The sequence below is a fragment of the Erythrolamprus reginae genome, chromosome 5 (assembly GCF_031021105.1).
Source record: "Erythrolamprus reginae isolate rEryReg1 chromosome 5, rEryReg1.hap1, whole genome shotgun sequence".
Lineage (NCBI taxonomy): Eukaryota > Metazoa > Chordata > Lepidosauria > Squamata > Dipsadidae > Erythrolamprus > Erythrolamprus reginae.
Window position 1 is genome coordinate 78,512,269 of NC_091954.1, and position 23,848 is coordinate 78,536,116.

The following is a 23,848-nucleotide window of genomic DNA, read 5'->3' on the forward strand; positions in this document are numbered from 1 at the left end:
GTGGTCAATATCCCTAAAAGGATGACACAACAGGTCATGGATTATCTAGTGTAAAATAAAAATATTATTCTTTTGCTTCAAATCTCCTCAAGTTAATATACCTGTAGTGCCTTATCCCCAAACCAAGAACATTGATATTTACCTTTTCCTATGAGAACACTTATTTTAGCATCTAACTTTTCTCCTGGATCACAGCTTCTTGTGATTAACTGAAGAACAGGAAGAAATGGTCTAATATCACAGAGTCTTCGTGTTTCATCTTCCAGTTCCTCACGTACTGCTGTTTGGTTCACATAGGAGAACATATAAGAATCAATCTCCGAAAGAAGATGAAATAGAGGGTAGCTGTGTGCTTGTTTCCATAATAGCTGCAAATAAGATCAAATTGTGGTAACAAAATGTTCTAGTTGATTCACTAGAAAGTAAATTCTTTTTCAATTTAAATCCAGCATTAATTGGTGTTCCTTTTCTATTCTTGCAAGCTCAAACTATAGCATAAACAAACATCCTTAAATCAAATCCAGCTGACTCAAGCCTTCAAAGACCAACAAAAGTATCAAATTTCAGTGTGTTGGTATGTTGAGCTTAAGAGAAAACTAGTTCATTTTACTAGAACGAGTATTCTAGAATAGTCTTTCACTAACAAAAAGGATACTCACAAAATTTTATTTATATTTAAGCATTAAGTTCTAAGGAAGAGTTTTTTTCCTCCAAGTTGGACCTTTTGTGATCTTCTTTGGTAAATTTGTCAAACTACTGAGCTGGTTTGAGTTGATTAAAACAAAAATAAATTCCAAGCCAAATGCATTATGTCTATAAATCAATTATTAGGCTTATTTCCTAAAAATGGAACAAAGGTGCTTGGCCATCTTCAGTACCAAAAAGATTTCCTACATTTATTATTTAGCTAATAGAAGAGAAAGTTGGCTGAGCAGGTACGCTCCTAAAAATACAGAGGGTTCAGAACAGCACCCCTTGAATCTTCTCTAAGGCAGTGATTTTCAACCTTTTTTGAGCCGCGGCACATTTTTTTACATTTACAAAATCCTGGGGCACACCAACAACCAAAATGACATCCTAAGACACTCTTCTCTCTTTTTCCATCCCTGTCTCCTCCCCCCCTGTGTGTGTGTGTGTGTGTGCGTGTGTATACACTCTTGAACCATTTCCCAAAACAGGTGAGGGCTGGGGGGGTTTTCTCTCTTATTCTTTGGGTGCTTTTTATCATATCCTTTAAATCAAGAGTCACTTCTCTCTCTCTTTTGTTTCTCTCTCTTTCCTCTCATTCTCTGTCTCAATCATTTTCTCATTTCTCTTTTTTCCTCCCCTTTTTTCTCTCATTTCTCTATCTCTCTCCCTTCCTCTCCTTTTCTCTATCTCTCTCTCTTGCTTTCTTTTCTCTCTCTCTCTCTCTCTTGCTTTCTCTCTTTCTTTTCTTTCTCTCTTTCTTTCTCTTTCTCTCTTGCTTTCTTTCTCTCTCTCTCACCAAAAAGTTGCAAGAACCTGAACTTCCTTCTTTGCGGCACACCTGACCATGTCTCGCGGCACACTACTGTGCCACGGCACACTGGTTGAAAAACACTGCTCTAAGGGATGCAGTGGGATCATTTTCTGTTAAAAATTTATTTTATGGCTCCTCTTCTATGACTAGAAGCTAGATAATCAATACTGAGACTAGATGTTTCATGAAAATGATTGAATTGTACTCCCGTAGGGGGAAAAACGCCCATAAGACGTCTGCTCTTAAAAACATTTTAATAATTCGTATTAAGAATCTTACTTTAGTAAAAACATGGAATAAAAATACTAATAAAAGATGTTTCAATTAAAATATATGAATATCTAAGCAGCATTTTACCTGCTTGATGTGACAAAGAGTGGCATCACGAGGAACATCTAGACTGATGTAAATTCCAGTGGGAAGCAGGCAATCCACAGAGATTGAGCTATCAGCTGCTATGTGTGAATCTATTGCCCAGATGTCCAGGATATCTGCCATGGCAGGAGGCATTATAGAATTTAAATATCATAACCACATGGACCTACAAAGAAAAATAAAGATGGAGCAAGCTGAGACTTTTTTCCTCATCCCTCAGATCAGCTTGAAAGAAATGGAACAAAAATCTACAGAATTACAAGTCAAATCCTAGTAGAACCAGCCTCATAATGAATGAATTCTATTAACCTGTAAATGCCCTTGAGACGTGCTCAGTTGCTTTTGAATACACAACTACAAGCACACACTTTTCTTGGCAACCCATACCACATCTCAGACATCAACACCCTTGAAAATGTCCAAAGATATTTCACCAAAATAGCCCTTCACTCCTCCACTCGAAACAGAACATCCTACGAAAATAGACTAACAATCCTGGGCCTAGAAAGCCTAGAACTACGGCGCCTAAAACACGATTTGAGTATTGCCCACAAGATCATATGCTGCAACGTCCTACCGGTCAATGACTACTTCAGCTTCAACCGCAACAACACAAGAGCACGCAACAGATTCAAACTTAATACGAACCGCTCCAAACTTGACTGTAAAAAATATGATTTCAACAATTGAGTTATCGAAGCGTGGAACTCATTGCCGGACTCAATTGTGTCAACCCCTAACCCCCAACATTTCTCCCTTAGACTCTCCACGATTGACCTCTCCAGGTTCCTAAGAGACCAGTAAGGGGCATACATAAGTGCACTGGTGTGCCTTTCGTCCCCTGTCCAATTGTCTTTCCTTTCTCTCACTTATCATATATATTTTCTTACTTTCATATATCCCCTCCTCTAAGTTCACTTTACCCTTATATATATTACTACATGTCTATTTTTCTTCCTATGTATTTGTGTATTAGACAAATGAATAAATAAATAAATAAAATAAAATAAAATATGCTAAGAAGAAGCTGCACTAATGTCTCTGTTTGAGCCAGGATCAAGGCCTGGTGACTTCACAGAATTGTAGATGTACAGAAGTGGTCTACTAATGTACAGGTGGTCTACTAATTTTTCTTGGAGGAATCTTTATGATTTTTTAGCTTAGGCTATATTCCTGGTATTCCTTGGAGGTTCCGCTTTCAAACATTAACCAGCCTGACCCTGCTTACCTTTTAAATCTTGATAAAGTCAGCCTGGCATTGCCACTAGCTTAATATTATGTCCATGTGCAGCCACTGTATCCAAGGAATCCAGCTATCAAGACAAATTAAGTGTTTGGTCTAAATATAAAGATATGTCAGCAAAATCTTATCACATTTTAATATTATAAATAACATTAGCATTCCATTTTTATGAAGTTATTTTTATCAACGGTTGGAATCCATTTTTATGTGCCATCTACAGTGCTCTCACTGCCATATATTGCTATATAAATTTGATTAATAAATAAATAAAAGTTGAAAGCTTTTGCCTTTGTTCTCTTTTTCCTTTTAAGGTGTTGTTGGTTAGCTTACTAATTATCCTACTAATAGCAAGCATAGCAAGGTTCATATTAAATATAGCTTCTCATTAGCTGTATAAAAAGGAACAGGACAATATTATTTATTTTTATGTTCAAATTACCAATATTTATTTATTCTGCCCAGGCACAGAAGAAAAAAATTGCTGAAATCTCGTGCACACATGACCCTCGCAAGATTTTGAGTCATGCGCATGCGCGCCCACACAGAACAGCTCCAGTATTACTACCAATGTGGTGTCGTCCTCCATACCGGTAGGAACACACTACTGATCATATTCCCAAATCTAGTAGTAAAAACAAAGGGATAGATGGACTTTTCCATGGTAAGGCCTACCATTGAATTATTATTATTATTATTATTATTATTATTATTATTATTATTATTATTATTATTATTAATTAGATTTGTATGCCGCCCCTCTCCGTAGACTCGGGGCGGCTCACAGCAATGATAAAAACAATATATAATGACAAATCTAATAGTTAAACTCTAAAATAACAATAATACATTTAAAAAAGTCTAAAAAGCAAGGAACCCCAGTATATAAAAAACATACATACAATCATATCATACACAGAAAACTACATAGGCAGGGGGAGGTGTTTCAGTTCCCCCACGCTTGACGACAGAGGTGGGTTTTAAGGAGTTTACGAAATTAGGAAAAAATATAGCTGCGTGAAGCATATCTTTTGACTGGAGCAGTAGTGGAGGGAGTGCTTAATCCTTTTTTTGATTGTTTCAATGTTAGTGACAATATAATTCTATCAAAACTATTTCCATGATCATAACAGTTTTCATCAAATAAAGGATCATTGTTAAATTGTACGGCCACCATTTACTTACACACAGTAGGTGGATTTAAATGCTTATTTGAATTTGCTTTGCTTGCCAATTTTATTTACATAAAAATTAAGTGCCGTGTGCAAAAACGCAGCACTTCAACAATAAACCAATTGTCATTATCAGCCAAGAACTCTGATTTTTATATTACAGAAAGAGACACAAATATTTCATTCATTATTAATAGCCAAGTCATGTGTTTTAGTTACTATATGAAGTTGGCTTTCGCTGTCTGAATAGCTTTGTTCTTGTAAGACTTCTTGCAAAACAGTTTTCCAATCTATGCAACAGTGATTTTTATAAATAATTTTAAACAAAGTTTAAGACCTGTGTAACATTTTTAATTTTTTCCATAGGCCTGTGGATTTCTTGAAAAAGGCTGTTTTAAATAATGTTCCTCAAGATAAGATTTAAAAAACAGGAAAAAACAGGGCGGCATACAAATCTAATAAATAATAATAATTATAGTGGCGTGAAAAGTACATTACAGTGTTCCCTCGATTTTCGCGGGTTCGAATTTCACGGAACGTCTATACCACGGTTTTAAAAAAATATTAATTAAAAAATATTTTACGGTTTTTTCCCCTATACCACGGTTTTTCGCGCCCGATGACGTCATATGTCATTGCCAAACTTTCATCTGCCTTTAAAAAACTTTTTTAAAATAAACTTTAATAAATAAACATGGTGAGTAATAATCTAAATGGTTGCTAAGGGAATGGGAAATTGTAAATTTAGGGGTTTAAAGTGTTAAGGGATGGCTTGGGATACTGTTCATAGCCAAAAATAGTGTATTTACTTCCGCATCTCTACTTTGCGGAAATTCAACTTTTGCGGGCGGTCTCGGAACGCATCCCCCGCGAAAATCGAGGGAACACTGTATATTAGAATTTCCACATATAGATCTAGACACATATAGAAGACAAACTGGCATCTCACTTGTTTTTACCAGTACACACTGGAATACATTTTTAAAATCAGTATTGATCCTTTGGCACTAGTTGTCCAGTTGATTGAAAGTTTACCTCATATTTATATTGCACTGCTGCCTTGCAAAGATTTTTGTGTGCATTCACATTTCATCTTTGTAGTAAGGCTGTGAGATAAATTTTGAAACAGAATCATGCTGGAAAATACAAGCTGCTTTTGTTATTAATACTATTATTGTTTATATTAAAGTTGAAGAATCCATAGTTTTCAAACATAGCTGAATCACTAATTCCAGCATAGTTTGAATCTAATGCCACTGGATTCATATTCCCGCTAAGCCAAAATAAATTATGTATTGGTCTGGCACGTACGTACATGGTGTCTCCTGTTCATTGAGTTGGAAGTAAATTTGTGGAGGAGATTACATGAATTTTGTGGTCCCATATAAGAAAAGATATTGCTTAGTTGTTATACTGACATTAACAAAGAAACTTTCAGCTCTCCCACAGGTCTAATCTTGCACTCATGTAATCTTCATTAGAGACAATAATAGCCTATGTGGATATATGTTTTATGTTCTTATACAAGCTTTCCTGCCCTTTCAAATAATTGAAAAATAAAAGAATTATCTTACAAAGATTTCAGGGCTGATTAATGCAACATCTAGTTTTGAATGAAATTAAAAACTTCTCATATGTGTTCCAAGATTATAATGCATTTGATATATTAATGTACTCTGTGTAATAAATATAAGGCTTGGATGAAACCTAATGCCCCCAGCTCCATAACTTTAATTTAAATAGAGATGTTTTATGGTATATATAAATCAGGAAAAAAATTCTTGTAATGAGCTCTTTTGTTTACCTGGTACAGTATTTATTTGCCCATGTAATAACAAATATTTGATACCCACTTTGACTAGAAAAGGAAAAATGTATTAAAATCATCATGAAAAACATCCATATTTTACTTTTAAACTAGACTATACAGATTGATTTCATTAAGTCTTTCCTGATACATTTTATGCTTAAGACCTTCCACCATTCGTGTAGCCTGTCTTTGGACCCGTTCAATTTTGTCAATATCTTTTTGTAGGTGAGGTCTTCAGAACTGAACACAGTATTTCCAAATGTGATCTCACCAGCACTCTATATAGCGGGATCACAATCTCCCTCTTCCTGCTTGTTATACCTCTAGCTATGCAGCCAAACATCCTACTTGCTTTTCCTACCGCCCGAGTTCCTTCAGCTCTGGTACCAAAGATGCTTTTTTCAAGAGGCAACTGGAGTTTCTGGTTTTTCTTTGAAGATCTTTTGCTTCTCATCCAAGAAATCTCTCCAGCTCTGGAGTTTAATTTGGTCTAGTGGTTAAGGAACTAGGCTAGAAAGCAGTAAAGTGTGAGTTCTAGCTCTGCCTTAGGCATGCAAGCCAGTTGGGTGACTTTGGGTCAATCACTCATGCTTAGCCTAATTCATCCCAAAGCATTGTTGCCACATGGAAAATATAAGGAGGAAAGAATATTTAAGAATGTTTGCCACTTTGAGTTACTTATATAAATAATAAAAGTGGGATAAAAATATCTTTTAAAAATGCTGAGAAAAACCAATCAAAATTCTCTCCTTTGTACATATGCTTATGGAATTTAACTTTAATAATAAAAACAACTTACATTTTTGTTTTTATCTTCAGAATTCATTCAAAGTAATTCTGGCCACTTAAGCTTATTTGTGCAAACCATCTTTTCTCTCACTTTTCTTGGAAAGAGGCACTGGATGACAGAACTGTTCCAAAAGAAAAAGAAGAAGAGTAAAATGGCATGTCTGAACAGAAGGTAACTTAAATCATGAAATATATTACGTCTTTGCTCATTTCCAATTACAGTGGTACCTCAAGATACGAACCCCTCGTCTTACGAACAACTCGTGATACGAACCCGGGGTTCAGAAAAATTTTGCCTCTTCTTACGAACTTTTTCGAGTTACGAACCGGCATTCGGAGACTGCTGGGAAGCCGCGTGGCTGTTTTAAAAGGTGACAGCCGGGCGGCGGGGCTTCCCAGAAGCCTCCCGAACGCCAGTTCGTAACTCGAACAAAGTTCGTAAGAAGAGGCAAAATTTTTCTGAACCCCGGGTTTGGTTCGGGGGGGTGCTGGGAAGTCCCCCAGGCCGGCTGCGACCTTTTAAAAGAGCCGCGCCGCTTCCCAGCTGTCTCCTGAAGCCAAATGCGGAAGTTCGGCTTTGCCGTTCGGCTTCAGGAGACAGCTGGGAAGCGGCGCGGCTGTTTTAAAAGGTCGCAGCCGGCCTGGGGGGCTTCCCAGTACCCCCCCGAACCCAGGTTCGGTGTTCGGGGGGGTGCTGGGAAGCCCCCCAGGCCAGCTGCGACCTTTTAAAAGAGCCGCGCCGCTTCCCAGCTGTTTCCTGAAGCCGAACGCGGAAGTTCGGCTTTGCCGTTCGGCTTCAGGAGACAGATGGGAAGCGGCACGGCTGTTTTAAAAGGTCGCAGCCGGCCTGGGAGGCTTCCCAGCACCCCCTGAACCCCGAACCCGGGTTCAGGGGGGTGCTGGGAAGCCCCCCAGGCCGGCTGTCACCTTTTAAAACAGCCGCGCCGCTTCCCAGCAGTCGCCGAAAGCCGTTTTTTTGCGGGGGGTTTTTTGGTTGCACGGATTAATTGACTTTACATTGTTTCCTATAGGAAACAATGTTTCGTCTTACGAACCTTTCGTCTTACGAACCTCCTCCTTGCACCAATTAAGTTCCTATCATGAGGTATTACTGTAATTGCAAATTGTAAATGTTGACAATTTATATTTCATATAACAATACCACATGAACTCACATCTCCTAGTACATAATAATTCCAATATTCCAAAAATATTTTCTGGGGAAAAAATCCATATTAGACCACTTGGCAATTGAAAGCCCTGAACTTAATCGGTTTTACATGGATGGTTTTTTTTATCTTACTTTCTTGAGTTCCTGAGACAATATAGGAAGGAATTTAAAAGGAAGAAACAGGGACATAAACATGGAATTAAAATGTATCATCTTCATCACTATTTTTCCAGCTTTCAATCTGGTTTCTTTATTTCCTTAGAGATATAAAACATAACTTTAAAAAACCCACCTTACAATAAGCCTACACTGAAAAGGACAAGAGAAGGAAAGCAACGCTTAGATTTACCAACTACAGCAATAGCACTTATACCACTTCACAGTGCTTTACAGCTCAAGCAGTTTACAGAGTCAATATATTGATCCCAACATTCTGGATCCTCATTTTACGGACCTCGGAAGGCTGGAAGGCTGAGTCAAACTTGAGCCGGTGAGAAATGAACTGCTAAACTCCTGACAGCCGGCAGTCAGCAAAAATAACCAGTACAGTGTTCCCTCGATTTTCGCGGAAGATGCGTTCCGAGACCGCCCGCAAAAGTCGAATTTCCGCGAAGTAGAGATGCGGAAGTAAATACACTATTTTTGGCTATGAACAGTATCACAAGCCTTCCCTTAACACTTTAAACCCCTAAATTGCAATTTCCCATTCCCTTAGCAACCATTTAGTTTATTACTCACCATGTTTATTTATTAAAGTTTATTAAAAAAATATTTAATAAAGGCAGATGAAAGTTTGGCTATGACATATGATGTCATCAGCCAGGAAAAACCGTGGTATAGGGAAAAAACCCGCAAAGTATTTTTTAATTAATATTTTTGAAAAACCGTGGTATAGACTTTTCGCGAAGTTCGAACCCGCGAAAATCGAGGGAACACTGTACTCCATTCTAACCACTGCGATACTATCATGAAATGTCAGGTCATCTACTGCTATGCCAAAACAACCTATTGTGACATTCATCCAGAAAGGAGAGCAAATATGATATAATGGCTAAGGAAAACTTACAGTTCTGTACCATCAATTACAAGTGCGGGAGGTCAGAACTTAGACCAGAATTCTTTATAGAAGTTATAAATCTTAGTAACACAGGAATGACACAGGGATCCCTATTTTTTCCTAAGCCATGCCTCTTTCTTTTGAGGAGCCTCACTAAATGCCTCTGTTCTACTCACTTTATCTTTCCTTGTGTATGAGGACTAAGACGGTATGTCAGGTAGTCTTCGGAGAGGGGCAGCATACAAATCTAATTAATAATAATAATAATAATAATAATAATAATAATAATAATGCAGACTCTGTAAAGAAACGGATGAAACAATCAATCACATACTCAGCTGCGGCAAAAAGATTGCACAGACTGACTACAAGCATAGACATGATACTGTGGCACAGATGATCCACTGGAACTTGTGCCGGAACTACCATCTACCAGTGGCAAAGAACTGGTGGGATCATAAGCCCGAAAAAGTGGTCGAAAATGAGCAAGCAAAACTACTGTGAGACTTCAGACTGACCGAATTCTGAAGCATAACACACCAGATATCCTGATTGTGGAGAAAAAGAAAGCATGGATCATCGATATTGCAATCTCAGGAGACAGAAGAATTGAGGAGAAGCATCTAGAGAAATTAGTGAAATACGAAGTTCTAAAAATCGAGCTGCAACGACTCTGGCATAAGCCAGTGAAAGTGGTCCCAGTGGTTCTTGGCACGTTGGGCGCAGTGCCAAAGGATCTCAGCGGACATTGGAAAACCATCGGAATTGACAAAATCTCCATCTGTCAATTGCAAAAGGCCGCTTTACTGGGATCGGCAAACATAATTCGCCGCTACATCACGCAGTCCTAGGTGCTTGGGAAGCACCCGACTGGTGATGAAATACAAAATCCAGCATAGTGATCTTGTTTGCTGTGTTGTATTGACATAATAATAATAATAATAATAATAATAATAATAATAATAATAATAGTCTGCTAGACCAGCGTTTCCCAACCGGTGTGCCGCGGCACAGTGGTGTGCCGCGAGACACGGGCAGGTGTGCCGCGGGGCGCTGCCGGTGCCGGGGCGGGGATTCCCGAAACGGACGGAGAAAGCCCTCTCTCGCAGCCCCCTGGCTGGGATCGCTTTCGCTACGAGAGAAGGCTTTCTCCGTCCGTTTTGGGAATCCCCACCCCTCCCCTCTCACGCGCGCGCCGCTCCCCTTTGCTCTCAGCCCTCCCTGGCTTCGCTTCTCAATCCCTCCCTCCAGAGCCGCCAATAGACGGGTACTACTGGGAGCCCCGTACCGCGGCATCGAGCAGAAGCCGGGGGACAGCTGCGAACAGGAGCCCCAGGACGGAAGTACCGGCAGCGCCCCGCCCAGCTGAAACTTTCCTGGCGTCGGCGGCAAGTGTCCTTTGTGGCCCGGTGGGAGGCGGTAGGCGGGGGGGCCTGCAGCGGCCGCAGGCAGTTGCGGGGAGATGGCGGCGGCGAGAGGGAGTGCTCTCTCTCTCTCTCTCTCAGCTGACTGCAAGCGGGAGCCCTGACGTGCAGTTGGACGTGCTGCTGGACGTCGTACATGCTGGCGCTGCGGGCCTGGCATATACGGTGTCCAGCAGCACGTCCAGCTGCCACCGTCAGGGCTCCCGCTTGCAGTCAGCTGAGAGAGAGAGAGAAAGAAAGAGAGACATATAAGAGAAGCAGAGAGAGAGAGAAAGAGAGACATAGCAAGAGAGGCAGAGAAAGAGAGACAGAGCAAGAAAGAGAGACAGCAAGAGAGGCAGAGAAAGAGAGATAGAGAAAGAGAGAGAGAAAGAGAGACATAGCAAGAGAGGCAGAGAGAGAGAGACACAGCAAGAAAGAAAGACAGCAAGAGAGGCAGAGAAAGAGAGATAGAGAAAGAGAGAAAGAGAGACATAGCAAGAGAGGCAGAGAGAGAGAAAAAGAAAGAGAGACATAGCAAGAGAAAAAGAGAGATTTAGCAAGAGAGGCAGAGAGAGAGAGACAGAGCAAGAAAGAAAGACAGCAAGAGAGGCAGAGAAAGAGAGAGAGAGAAAGAGAGAAAGAGAGAAATAGCAAGAGAGGCAGAGAGAGAGAAAAAGAAAGAGAGACAGCAAGAGAAAAAGAGAGACTTAGCAAGAGAAGCAGAGAGAGACAGAGCAAGAAAGAAAGACAGCAAGAGAGGCAGAGAAAGAGAGATAGAGAAAGAGAGAGAGAAAGAGAGACATAGCAAGAGAAGCAGAGAGAGAGAAAAAGAAAGAGAGACAAAACAAGAGAAAAAGAGAGACTTAGCAAGAGAGGCAGAGAGAGAGAGAAAGAAAGAAAGAGAGACAGAGAGAGAGAAAGAGAAAGAAAGAAAGAGAGATAGCAAGAGAGGCAAAGAGAAAGAAAGACATATAGCAAGACAGTGAAAGAGAGAGAAAAAAGCAAGAAAGAGATAGCAAGGGAGACAGAGAGAGAGAACAAGGGAGAGAGAAAGACAGAGGAAGGGAAGGAGGGAGAGAGAAAGAGAGCAAAAAAGAGAGGAAGAAAGAAAGAAAGAGGGATGGAGAGAGAGAAAGAAGGGAAGGAAGGAAAAGAGAAAGAGGTAGAAATAGAGCAAAAGGGAGGAAGAGAGAGGGGTTTTTGTCCAAACTTTTCTTTAGCCCGCCCCCCCCCCTTCAATGTTCCCCAGGATTTTGAAAATATGAATAATGTGCCGCGGCTCAAAAAAGGTTGAGAAACACTGTGCTAGACACTAGAGCAGTGTTTTTCAATCAGTGTGCCGTGGCATACTAGTGTGCCGTGAGACATGGTCAGGTGTGCCGCGAAGCTCAGAGAGAGAAAGAAAGCAAGAGAGAGAGAAAGAGAACAAGAGAAAGAAAGCAAGAGAGAGAAAGAGAGAGAAAGAGAAAGAGAGGGAGGGAAGGAGAGAGAAAGAAAGACATAGAGGGAGGTAGGGAGGGAGAGAGAAAGAGCAAAAAAGAGAGGAAGGAAGGAAGAGAAAGAAAGAGGGATGGAGAGAAAGAAAGAGGAAGGAAGGGAGAGAAAGAGGGAGAGAGAAATAGAGCAAAAGGGAGGAAGAGAGAGAATTTTTTTGTCCAAACATTTTTTAGCCCCCACCCTCCCCCCGCTCAATGTGCCCCAGGGTTTCATAAATGTAAAAAATGTGCCGCGGCTCAAAAAAGGTTGAAAATCACTGCACTAGAGAACCAACTGGTTCCTGAGAGTTAAAGTTCAAAACTTGTGAATTTGAATGTGAACTGTTCCTCCAGTTCAAAATCTGAATCACTAAACAGATCATGACATCCACATTTGAATTCACCTTCAGCCAAAAAAAACCCCTACTTCTGTGTTGATTTCTGGTCACTAATATAATTTATTCAGTCCAACCAATCCACATGGTTTTGTTTGGGAAAGATGGGAGGATGGAAAGGTATCTACACTGACTCAACCTCCTGAAGGTCAAACAGATCATAAATCTAGCAAATGTATCTTCCAATATGTTGCAGTAAAGCCAGCAAAATCTCCAGCATTGGTAAATTCAGCATTTACGGCACCATCTTGGAAGATGATTTATTCTAACAGATATAGGGGATTGAAGCCATAGTGAATCTTCTTGTTTGCTTCAAAATTGCTGACATCTTGAATTCTGAATCACTCAAGTTGTCACATAATAAATATTGTGATAAACAAACAATAGCAAGTTTGTTTTGTAATTAACTTTACTGTTTTTCAGATATTTGATATTTCAGCTTCAAGCGTTCTAAGAATACCCAATTTGCTGGGAATTCTATATCCACGCATGCAAATATCTCAAGAAGTGTCTAAGCTGGTAAACCATGTCCTAAAATAATATACATATATTTTAAAAGTTACAGGTATTCCCTGAGTTACGAGCACAATTGAGCCCAAAATTTATGTTGCTAAATGTAACATTTGTTAAGTGAGTTTTGCCCCATTTTATGACCTTTCTTACTACGACTATTAAATAAATCACTGCAGTTGTTAAGTAAAATGGTTGTTAAATGAATCTGGCTTCCCTAATGACTTTGTCAGAAGGTCATAAAAGCTGATCACCCCAGGACATTGCAACTGTCATAAATATTAACCAGCTGCCAAGCATCCAAGTCTGATCACATGACCATGGGGATGCTAAAATGGTCACAAATGTGGAAAACAGTCATAAGTCATTTTTCTCAGTGCCATTGTAATCTTGAATGGAACTGTTGTAAGTCGAGGACTAACTGTATTTTGTTTTATCAAAACCCCTGAGTTATGGATATGGCAGGCTATACTTCTTAAAATAAAATTGATGTCAATCATTAATCTAGAAACTTTGTCTGTAACATTAAACAATGTGAACAACTGCAATATTCAAATGCTGTGTTTCTCCAGTGGCACTGCTTTAATTATTTCATCCGCCTACTGTTGCCTGCAAGATCTGAAGTAGAACACAGAATATACCAAGAGATTTAGATGTTTGTTCTTTCTCTTAGAACATACTAGTAAAACTATTGTATATTGGCAAAGCCTTCACAATCTTAAAAAGGAATTGTAATTTGCCTTAATGCACTTGCTTTGGATTAAAGGTGATTGCGACCAGTCCAACTAAAGTCTTACTAAGACAATATGGATCATACACATAAAAAATAACATAGGTTAGTACTTTATTGGCTGCCAATTTTAGAACAAACAGCGCCCCGTTGTTTCAGAAGGTTACAGCCAGGCGCCGACGCCGGGTGGAACGCCGTTTTTGCGATCAGCGGTGGCGTTTTCGGACGATCTGGAGGCTGGAAAAAAGGTGGGGAATCCCAATAGGGAATTCCATGGGCGGAGCTTTGACGTCACGAAGTCCTGGAACCAATTAAGTTCATAAGACAAGGTATCACTGTACATGGATAGAATTTTTTATTTATCTGCTATTACTGATCAGTTCTGATCACCATTGATGGAAATATTAAGTATTACAGAGGATACACACACAAAAGTAAAAGAAAGACCTAAGATTGATATGTGCGAACTAGCTGGTAAATCAAAATCAAAGAGTGCTCTGAAACAGTTCTACAGAAAAAGTACTGAACATATATAACACATGCAAGTTACACATAATCACAGATGTTCAGGATATAGGATCTTTCTTTATTACTTACCTAGAACAGCTGAAGAGAGGGCATTACAATATACTGCAGTTGGAAACTTCTGGCTTCATACTACGGTATATGCCATAGGTGTTGCAGGCAGGATAAAAATCTACCAACAATTTCTGACTAGTTAAATTAGAAGCTCTATTAAAATGCTGAACCCACAGTTCAGCAAAATTTATTAATGCTAATCACAATAATGTAAAAAGTTTCAATTCTTTGCAAGAACTTTCATGCAGCCTTAATTTCCTGACGCTTTGCTTCTGTTAACATTTTGAAATAGTCTGTGGTAACCTAATTTCTTTAGTTCCACATTCCTTTCCTGCACCAGTTAAAACATGCATTTAAGTAAGATACTAACAGATTTTGAATAGCTTTAACTTCTTTTTTAATGTGAGAATCAAATGGTCATACAAATACATCAATTTGTTAGGCCAACACATCCAGCAATTCATATAAATGGCCAGATAATTTGCAAAAAGCTCATATGGTGAAGAGAAATATTAATTTCTGCTTCTTCAGTTCTCTCTCTCTCTCCCCCCACCTCTGTGTGTATATGTATACATACTGTATACATATATACATATCCATAGAAAGACATACAGTGGTACCTCTACTTAAGAACGCCTCTACTTAAGAACTTTTCTAGATACGAACCGGGTGTTCAAGATTTTTTTGCCTCTTCTTAAGAACCATTTTCTACCTAAGAACCTGAGCCCGGAAAAATTTCCCATGAAATTTGAGAGCGGCACGAAGGCCCAGTCAGTTTCCTGCCATTCCCCTGGGTTTCTCTCTCTGGCCCAGTGTATGGGAGGCAGCCTTGCGCTCGGTGTATGGAGGCACATGCTCTTCCTCGCCGCTTCAGAGTTGCTCTTTTTTTTTTTAAAGCCGTAAAGTTTTGAATTTTTTTGATTCCCCTCACCTCACCTTCTTCCTTTGGAAGTGACTGTCCTCCTCTTCTTCTTCCTCCTCCTCCTCCTCCCACCCAAATTCCGAGCTTTTATTTCTTTCCTAATGGGTTTGCATGCATTATTTGCTTTTACATTGATTCCTATGGGAAAAATTGCTTCTATTTACAAACTTTTCTACTTAAGAATCTGGTCACGGAACGAATTAAGTTCTTAAGTTGAGGTACCACTGTCCTGCATGTTTTCTTGGATTATTTTAGACACATATTCATAATTAAGGCAGAAGAAAATCATCTAACTCTATAGATGCAAAATGGATTTACTTCAAGATACTTGAAAACAAATGAAAGATTGCACCTTGCTGTGCAACCTATTTTTTTCAGATTGCATTTGAATATTTTTCAGTGTTTAATATTTACTGTATTTTCATATATAACTTTATTCAATTTTGTTTATAATTTAAATAGAAATCCACCCCCCAGCTCAAGAACAATGTAGTATCATATATCTAACAGATCTAACCACTACCAGGCTTGAATATTCTTGTTAAAACAATCACTATTCTCACAATATTTTATGAGTAGGTCACTCTAATTCTATTGGGAGAAGAAACCACAGCCAAGAAAACCACATAATTATTCAAGGAATACATGGAAGAGCTATATAAACATGTTAGAGCAAACTATCTTGTTTACTTATGGTAAAGTATCTTTTGTGTCCCCAATAATGACTCCATATCATACACCACTGTAGAAATCTCTTAGTGGATGCTGAAATACTTCCATACTGGCTACCTTCACTGTCTGCTATAGACAACCTTGCAGTGGTCAAGCGGGGTTAGCAAAACATGATTGGAACAAATGGGGATGAGCACCAAAGGAAGGAAAGGAATCGGTAATGTTCTACATTAACAGCTTGAGCAAAGAGGTACCTTGTAACTTAATAACTTACCGTAAGTTGATTACAACACAATCCAGATCTAACAGTTACTATAACATGCTTTCTTAGAACAACACATATTTTTGTTAGCTGTGCTTTTCCTATTAATTAGGATAAGCAAGACTTGATTAGCATAGTAAACCTTTTAACTGAAATAAATTACTCTTTAACATTGCTTCTGTTTGAAAATAAAATATGGAAATAATTACCAGGGAATTTAAAACCGGAAGGAAAAGTTGTAACAGTATTACCCAGCATAATTTACTACCATAGTATGCTGGTTAATATATAACAAGAAAATTAACTTGTTTGGGAACAATTTAGGAAATAAACCAGATATACAATAGTCCCTTGACGTTCATGGGTCCGACTTTCGCGGAAAGGCTATATCACGGGTTTTTAAAAAATATTAATAAAAAAATACTCCGTGGGGTTTTTTTTGGAACATTTGAACGTTTTCCCACGGCCATCCGATGTACAATACTGTGCATTTTAATTCTCCTCCTCCCCTCCCCCAGCCGTCCTGCTTCTTTAAATAAATAACGGCTCCCAGTCTTCGGAGAGGGGCGGCATACAAATCAATCAATCAATCAAACAAACATACAAATACATACATACATACTCCGCTTCTGCCCCAGCCTCCCAATCTGTCCCCTTTAATTCTCAGAGTGCTGGTACGCGCCACTTGAAGCCGAGCCTTACTGCTGCCTGCCGCTACTGCCTCTTTTCTCCCACCCACCTAAGCCATCTCCCTTAATGGTAGTGTCCGACCTCACAGCTGACCGGCCTGGAATCCCAGCTTTGAGTCCTGGCCTGGATCCCTCTTGCCTTGAACTTCCCCTTCCCCTGCCCTGACCCTGAGCACCGGTGCTGCCGCTGCCGCCATGGGAAATGCCAGCAGCGAGCGCAGCAAAGCCCCCAGCTTGCCAGCCCATTGCCCCTATGGGTTCTGGGGGTAAGTAAAACCAGGAATAGAGGAAGGAGGGGGAGGAAGGAAGGGAGCATCTCTACTTCGCAGAAATTTGACTTTCGCGGGCAATCTTGGAACGTATCCCCCGCGAAAGTCAAGGGAACACTGTACCTACAAGTAGCCCTAGTTTAATAACTTTAATTAGGACTGAATTGCCATTGTCAAGTGAAGCCGTTATTAGGCAAAACATCACATGACTTCACTATTTAGCAACAGGAGCTCCCCATAGTATTAGTTACCGTCATTAGGCAAGGACCTCATACTTCTGACCTGCCATCAATTGTCTATATCCCATATCTTCCCTTTGGCCACCTGTACCCTGCTTCTCCTATCCCTCCTGAACCCAAGTGTCTTCTTCATCCCACTACTGATGAGGCATGCCTGGCTGAGGCAGCTGCTTGACCCTCACAAAAAGCCAGCAGCTGATCTGACCAGGCGTGCCTTAGCAGTGTGAAGAAAACAGCAAAGGGCAGCTTGGACTAGCAGAGTTAAGCGGTGGCAGAGTGTAGAGTGTCTGAAAAGGCATAGATGAGGAAGGGAGGAAACAGCTTCAAGCATGCCTGCGCAATATGCAGTCTACTCACATTGAGAACTTGACAAATCCACCATCACCAAATGTTACCGCAGGGAATCTGCTGGAATTTACATCCCAAAATATAAGCTGCTGGATGCCTCTAATGTCTCTACGCTGATTGATACCAGCAGTTCCATTGTCCACACAACCACTGAACAGTAGTCCACAACTATAAATTTAACAATGGGACCCCTTCCCTCTACAAGTTGTGTGCAAGCTTCTTCTAGTGTATCCCTTGAACTGTTAGTGATCCAAAATCTTTCCCGGATACTTTTCTGCTTTCTTATTGTTTCTCTTAATGTTTTTACCAATGACGTGGTTGGTAAATCCACAGGAACTGAATTTAAATATGCCTGAGATAAACATAGATCCATCCTAGGATAAAATACAGGAAATAGTATAAGGGCAGACTAGATGGACCACGAGGTCTTTTTCTGCTGTCAATCTTCTATGTCTCTATGATGTTTTAACCGTTCACTGTTAATTGTTAACTGTTCACTGTTAATTGTTAACTGTTCACTGTTAATTGTTAACTGTTCACTGTTAATTGTTAACTATTCATTATTATTCTTCCTGGGATGGTGGTAATGATGATGATGATGATGAATTACTTTCATCTTAGGTTTTTTAAAAAATGGCCTTCAAAATGTCCAAAACCCAATCTTTGGTAGTAGAGACCTGGTCAATCGCTGAAACCATCAAGGGAAGTCCTATTGTTCATATTGTGCCAATCATCTTGCAGCTACTGACAAGTGGGACATTTATGGGTGGCCTCTAGGCATTCTGGAATGTCTGTTTCTGAAGCTATCGTCCAGTGATGGTGAGCCTATGGCACATATGCCACAGGTGGCACGCGGAGTCATATCTGAGGGCATGCAAACTGTTGCCCTATGTCAGCTCCAGGGCACACACTGGTCAGCTGATTTTTAACTTTCTTTTTGGCCGTTTTCACTCTTTGCATGGCGATAAAGAGCCCAATGCGCCTATCGGAAGTTCACTTGTATGCCCACCCTCAGCCTCCTTTTCGCAGTCAGAGATCTTCAGGAACTTCTTCTGCTTAGGACAGTTGCAGCCACCTCTCGCACCTCAGCCCATTTCTTCTGCAGCCACGAAGGTTTTCCTAAAGGTCTCTGCAGCTGATAACAGACCTCCAGATCAATTGAAAGCTTTCCCGGATACAGAGGAAATGGGCAGAGGTGTGACAGGCCTGGTTGCAACTATCTGAAGGTAAGTAATAGGGCAGCTCCACTTCCTTGTTTCCAAACTTCCAATTAGTCCATTGGGCCATTTTCCACCATCCACAGGCTTCAGGAGGCTTCCCTGAACCCAGGGAGAGTGTAAAACAGCCCAACAGCCCTATTTGAAACCAGGAGGCTTCAGTGAGGCCTGTGTGCATGCATGGGTGGGGGGCAACAGGGTGGTTTGTTTGCATGTGCAGGACATTGCATTATGGCTGTGGGCGCACACATGTACGCTTTTGGCACCCAAGCCAAAAAAAGGTCATCATCACTGTTATAGTACCGTGTTTCCCCGAAAATAAGACACTGTCTTATATTAATTTTTGCTCCAAAAGTTGTGCTATGTCTTATTTTCGGGGGGGGGGGGGGTGCCTTATATTTCTCAAATAAGACAAATTCACAGGCAGAAAAGCTGATACCCCCAAAGAAAGTGTACAGTACGGTACACTGATTACGGTACGGTACCTGTCAGTATGGCACCCACACACACAAACGATGGCACTTATATGGTACAACAGTATACTCCCGCTCTTGCAGATTCTGGCCACCAGAGGAACTACAGTCTATGCACTGTATGGAGACCGTAATGGCGGTGAGACAGCAGCAGACTGTGTCTGCTGTACTGGACGGTACAAAGCGATGGAAGGGGCCAGCAGGGGACGCCACATTATTACGGTACCGCTATGAATAGCTTTGAATGGTACCGTATGTTTTTCCACCATACCGTATGTAAACTTGACTACGCCTTATTTTCGGGGGGTGCCTTATATTAGCAAATTCTGCAAAACCTCTGACATGCCTTACTTTTGGGGTATGTCTTATTTTTGGGGAAACAGGGTAGCTTTATTGGAGGCAAGGGAGGAAGCTGCTGGAGACTTCTCTTCCATTTTTTTTCTTTATATGAACTCTGGATGAATTTAGGTAATCTTTTAAAATAATATCGTTTACATTGCTTCCATTTGTTTTTATTGATGCAGTTTCATAATTTGCAATTATTTGAAGAGCGTCAAGTATAGGGATAGCAATATAAAAACAGTACAGCACTGATGTTTACTCAGTTAACTATCATTAACTCAAAATATAACTCTTATTATCAAGAATATGGTATTATTGTTGTGCAACACTTCAGATTTAATCTCCAAAGATGATTCAGAGTGTAAATGTAAATAATGGTCTAAAATCCCTTAAAGGCACATATACTTTAAGGAGATATAGAGTAGCCCTACATAAGTACTGCACATATTCCTAACACAATACTTCTGAAAGCAGCCAAGATTGAGAAACACTGTCCTAACATCTATCTATATTGGAATGATTAGCTGACATTTAATACCATTTTTTCCCCATTTCCATCTAGTTGATTGGTCTGATCAATTGGTTGGTAAAAAGAATTAATTGTAGATTAGTGATTTTTTATTATCATTAATTGTAAAAAAAAAACCTGGGTTCTCACAAACTAATAATATTTAGATCACAAGAAACTACCAATCCATATTGATTGCTGTTTAAAAAAGGGTAATATGTATGGGTAGTTCACATTTAATGACAACTGGGTCTTAAATTTTATCAAAAGTCGGGGCAATATCAAGTGAGTCATTATATGACCTGATTTGATTTTAAAGCCATAATAAAATGAGTCATTGCAGTTGTTAAGCAAACCACATGGTTATGTCAATCCAGCACACTCAATGTTTTCTCAGTTTCCGGAAAATGGCCAACAATGTTTGGCGATTGTGGGCACATGATAGTGGGATGATCCAACCAGTTGTAGATATGAGCTGGTTGCCAAATGCTCAAAATGCAATCATAATGAGAAGGGGTCATTTTACAGTAGCAGGAAGTGTTTTATAGGTCATAAAGAACTCTTCCCGAAACCCCTATAATTTTGAAGAATTGTTAATTGAGGACTATCTGTACAAGACAAAGATTTAGACATGTGTAGACATAGAGAATTTGTACGTATGGACCTTGGTCAAGCAATCAGTGGGCCAAATCCCAATTTTCTTCTTCACCTGATGAAACCATTGCATCCTGTGAGCTGGAAAAGGGCAAGCGATTTAATTTTTTAAAAACTGAATGTATTCTTACTTTTCAATGGAGATTTAAGAAACTAGCAATTTTATAAATTATGAAATTAAACTGAAGGAATTGCCCTTATTTTCCTTGACTTATCAGAGATGAGTGAAATTGCTACTGGCTTGCCTTGGCTGCCGATCGGTTTCACAATTGAAAGTGTTGGTCATGACCTTTAAATCCCTACATGGCATTGGACCAGAGTACCTCCGGAACCGCCTGCTACCGCATAAATCCCAGCGACCGATAAGGTCCCACAGAGTTGGCCTTCTCCGGGTCCCGTCAACTAAACAATGTCGTTTGGTGGGCCCCAGGGGAAGAGCCTTCTCTGTGGTGGCCCCGGCCCTCTGGAACCAACTCCCCCCAGAGATTAGAACTGTCCCGACCCTCCTTGTCTTTCGTAAACTACTCAAGACTCACTTATACCGCCAGGCATGGGGGAGTTGAGACACCTTTCTCCCAGGCTTTTTTATACTTTGTTTAATGTTTGGTATGAATGTGCTGTTTGGTTTTTTAAATAATGATAGGGTTTTATATGTTTTTTAATATTAGATTTGTTCCACTACTATATTGTTTTTATTACTGTTGTGAGCCGACCCGTGTCTTCGGAGAGGGGCGGCATACAAATCTAATAAATAATAATAATAATAATAATAATAATAATAATAATACTGCCGTAGCAACTAAATATTACTGCTGTTTTTGCTGCTGTCATTGGCAAAGTTTAGTAGCAAGAGATTCCTCTTTGAACATTATAGTACAATCACCTCCAAAAGTTTAAATAAAATTGCACACTTATAGAAAATCTGAAATACTTCATTTACATCCACTGGCATGTTTCCTCAAAATATTTTGAATGCTTTTTTTAATAAACAGTCAATACATTGTCTAAAAGAAGAATAATGTAAAACATTTAAAAATGCAAATATGACTTCTAAAAATCCCAGTGGTGAAGCAGTGATTCCAAATTTACAAGTGTTTACAGTTACAGTGTTATCATTTCTATAGTAGTCTGGTTCAGACAATAATGATTTACCCAGCCAACAAACCACACTGTACTTATATCCTTCCTTATCCATTTTCTTAAAAAGGGCGAAAAACACTTTTAAGGTTTTACTAAAAACAGTTTCCAATTACATAGCATTGGCATAACGCCTGGTTAAAACAAACATGCGTAGTCATAAAGACTTGAGGCAAGCCATTCTGCTTATGGTTTAGATTGAACTTAAGTGCATTATCCAGTATAATACATATTACTTCTGACTGAAATTCTATAAATTGGGCATCTTAACTATAAACCAGGGATATCATTTTTTTTGTATGAGTGCTGAAGACTATAGCAAGTACATGTTGGAACCTGCACTGCAATTGGGGATGGAAACATATAAAAGTTTTAAAAATACAGGAAGATTAAATATTGTTACTGTTAATGTAATCATCAACATTATATAACATTAATGTAATTATTTGTAATTTTTAACACAGAGACATTTATAGCAATTCCCATTCCAACTTTAAGATAAAGAACCAAAAATGCCTATTCTTTAATATACAATATACATATACGTGAATGCCTGCTCCATACACAATGGCAGCACAATAAGGCAGAAAAGCTTATTGTTAACTTGGCACTTTGTTGAACAAAGGAATCTAAGGACATGACTGAATCCCTATGAACTTATATTACAAATAAACTTAAAATATGGCAGTTAGCCAGTAGTGATAATTGTTACCTGATTTCATGTTCTTCCTCCAACTTTCACTGATCTTCTTTCTCTTCTTTCTATAGTAATTAATATATAGGTCTAGGTCTCTATTTTTCTACATAACAGAATTATATTTTCAAAGATTTATATTATATGTTTAAGGCTGGTTTTTCAATTTGTCTCTTTTCCCCTCTGTGTCCGTCTGTTCAATGCTTTAGAATTAAAGACAAAAAGACCTAGAAATTCAGCATTAGGACTTCCAGTATCAGATCTGTACATGAGTGTATCTAAATTTGGTGAGAGCTACGATCTAGGATCAGAATCTGAGCTTAATATAACACATGGCTTTTGTTTGTTTGTTTCCTAGCATCAACATCTAAATAACCCCATTATTTGTTTGTAGGGCCATTATGAATCACTGAGCAACTAGTATAGTTGTACTGGAGATATTACACACTTTTAAAGATGTTAAACAGTTACTAATTATGGCTTTTTTGAGTCACATTGAAAATGGAAAGACAGAATTGAGATGATTGCAGTTTTCTACATTGGAATTATTTCAGCTGTAGTGACTATATAAAAAAAATAAAGTATCTAAATTCACAAGTATGTACTAGTCACAGTATATTTGCTTTGGTTTGAGGGTACTATATTAATGGGAGTCAATGATTAAAACATACTTTTAGGGCAGGAGACTATTACATATGGATTTATTGTAGCTTACTGGTTTCAGTTAGGCATGAATAAGGTATCATTGTTCTTCCCACCCCCATTTTTTTTGGCTTACATATTATTTTTGTGCCTACCTAAGCCTCTTATTGATCTACAGCAGCTAAAAACTGGTGGGGGTGGGGGGGGGACAGAAGCTGTCAAATAAGCGAGAATTTCTTTGTTTATGTACAAAACAGTTTTAGATTGGATAAAACAAACTACAGCTTAATGTTTTATTTGAATAGGATTATTCTATGTTTCTCTTCCACAAGTGCAGAATTTTCCCAAAACCTTTGTACAACAACACAGCATTCATGAATAAAGAAAAATTTCTCCTCATTTATTATTTTATCCCATTTCAAGGGCCATCCAATCATCAAGTACTTTAACAGATGGATAAACTATCTATCTACAGGTGAAACTTGAAAAATTAGAATATTGTGCACAAGTTCATTTATTTCATTAATGCAACTTAAAAGGTGAAACGTAATATATGAGAGAGACTCATTA

General features: G+C 39.2%; 1 protein-coding gene across 5 annotated transcripts in view; it reads right to left on the reverse strand.

Annotated features, from left to right (window-relative positions):
• PIK3CB (phosphatidylinositol-4,5-bisphosphate 3-kinase catalytic subunit beta) overlaps positions 1-23,848 on the reverse strand; it is an 87,135-nt gene that overhangs the window by 53,661 nt on the left and 9,626 nt on the right. For 4 of the 5 annotated variants that reach the window (XM_070753272.1, XM_070753275.1, XM_070753271.1 and 1 more), the window contains 4 exons: positions 6,898-7,009; positions 3,105-3,189; positions 1,859-2,042; positions 143-368 (listed from right to left, as the gene is read on the reverse strand). In XM_070753272.1, coding sequence (XP_070609373.1) covers positions 143-368; positions 1,859-2,011 — 379 coding nt within the window. In that variant the 5' untranslated portion in view covers positions 2,012-2,042; positions 3,105-3,189; positions 6,898-7,009. Of the gene's footprint in view, positions 1-142; positions 369-1,858; positions 2,043-3,104; positions 3,190-6,897; positions 7,010-9,291; positions 9,327-23,848 lie in introns of those variants that run through there. The other variant, XM_070753274.1, reaches the window with a different exon arrangement.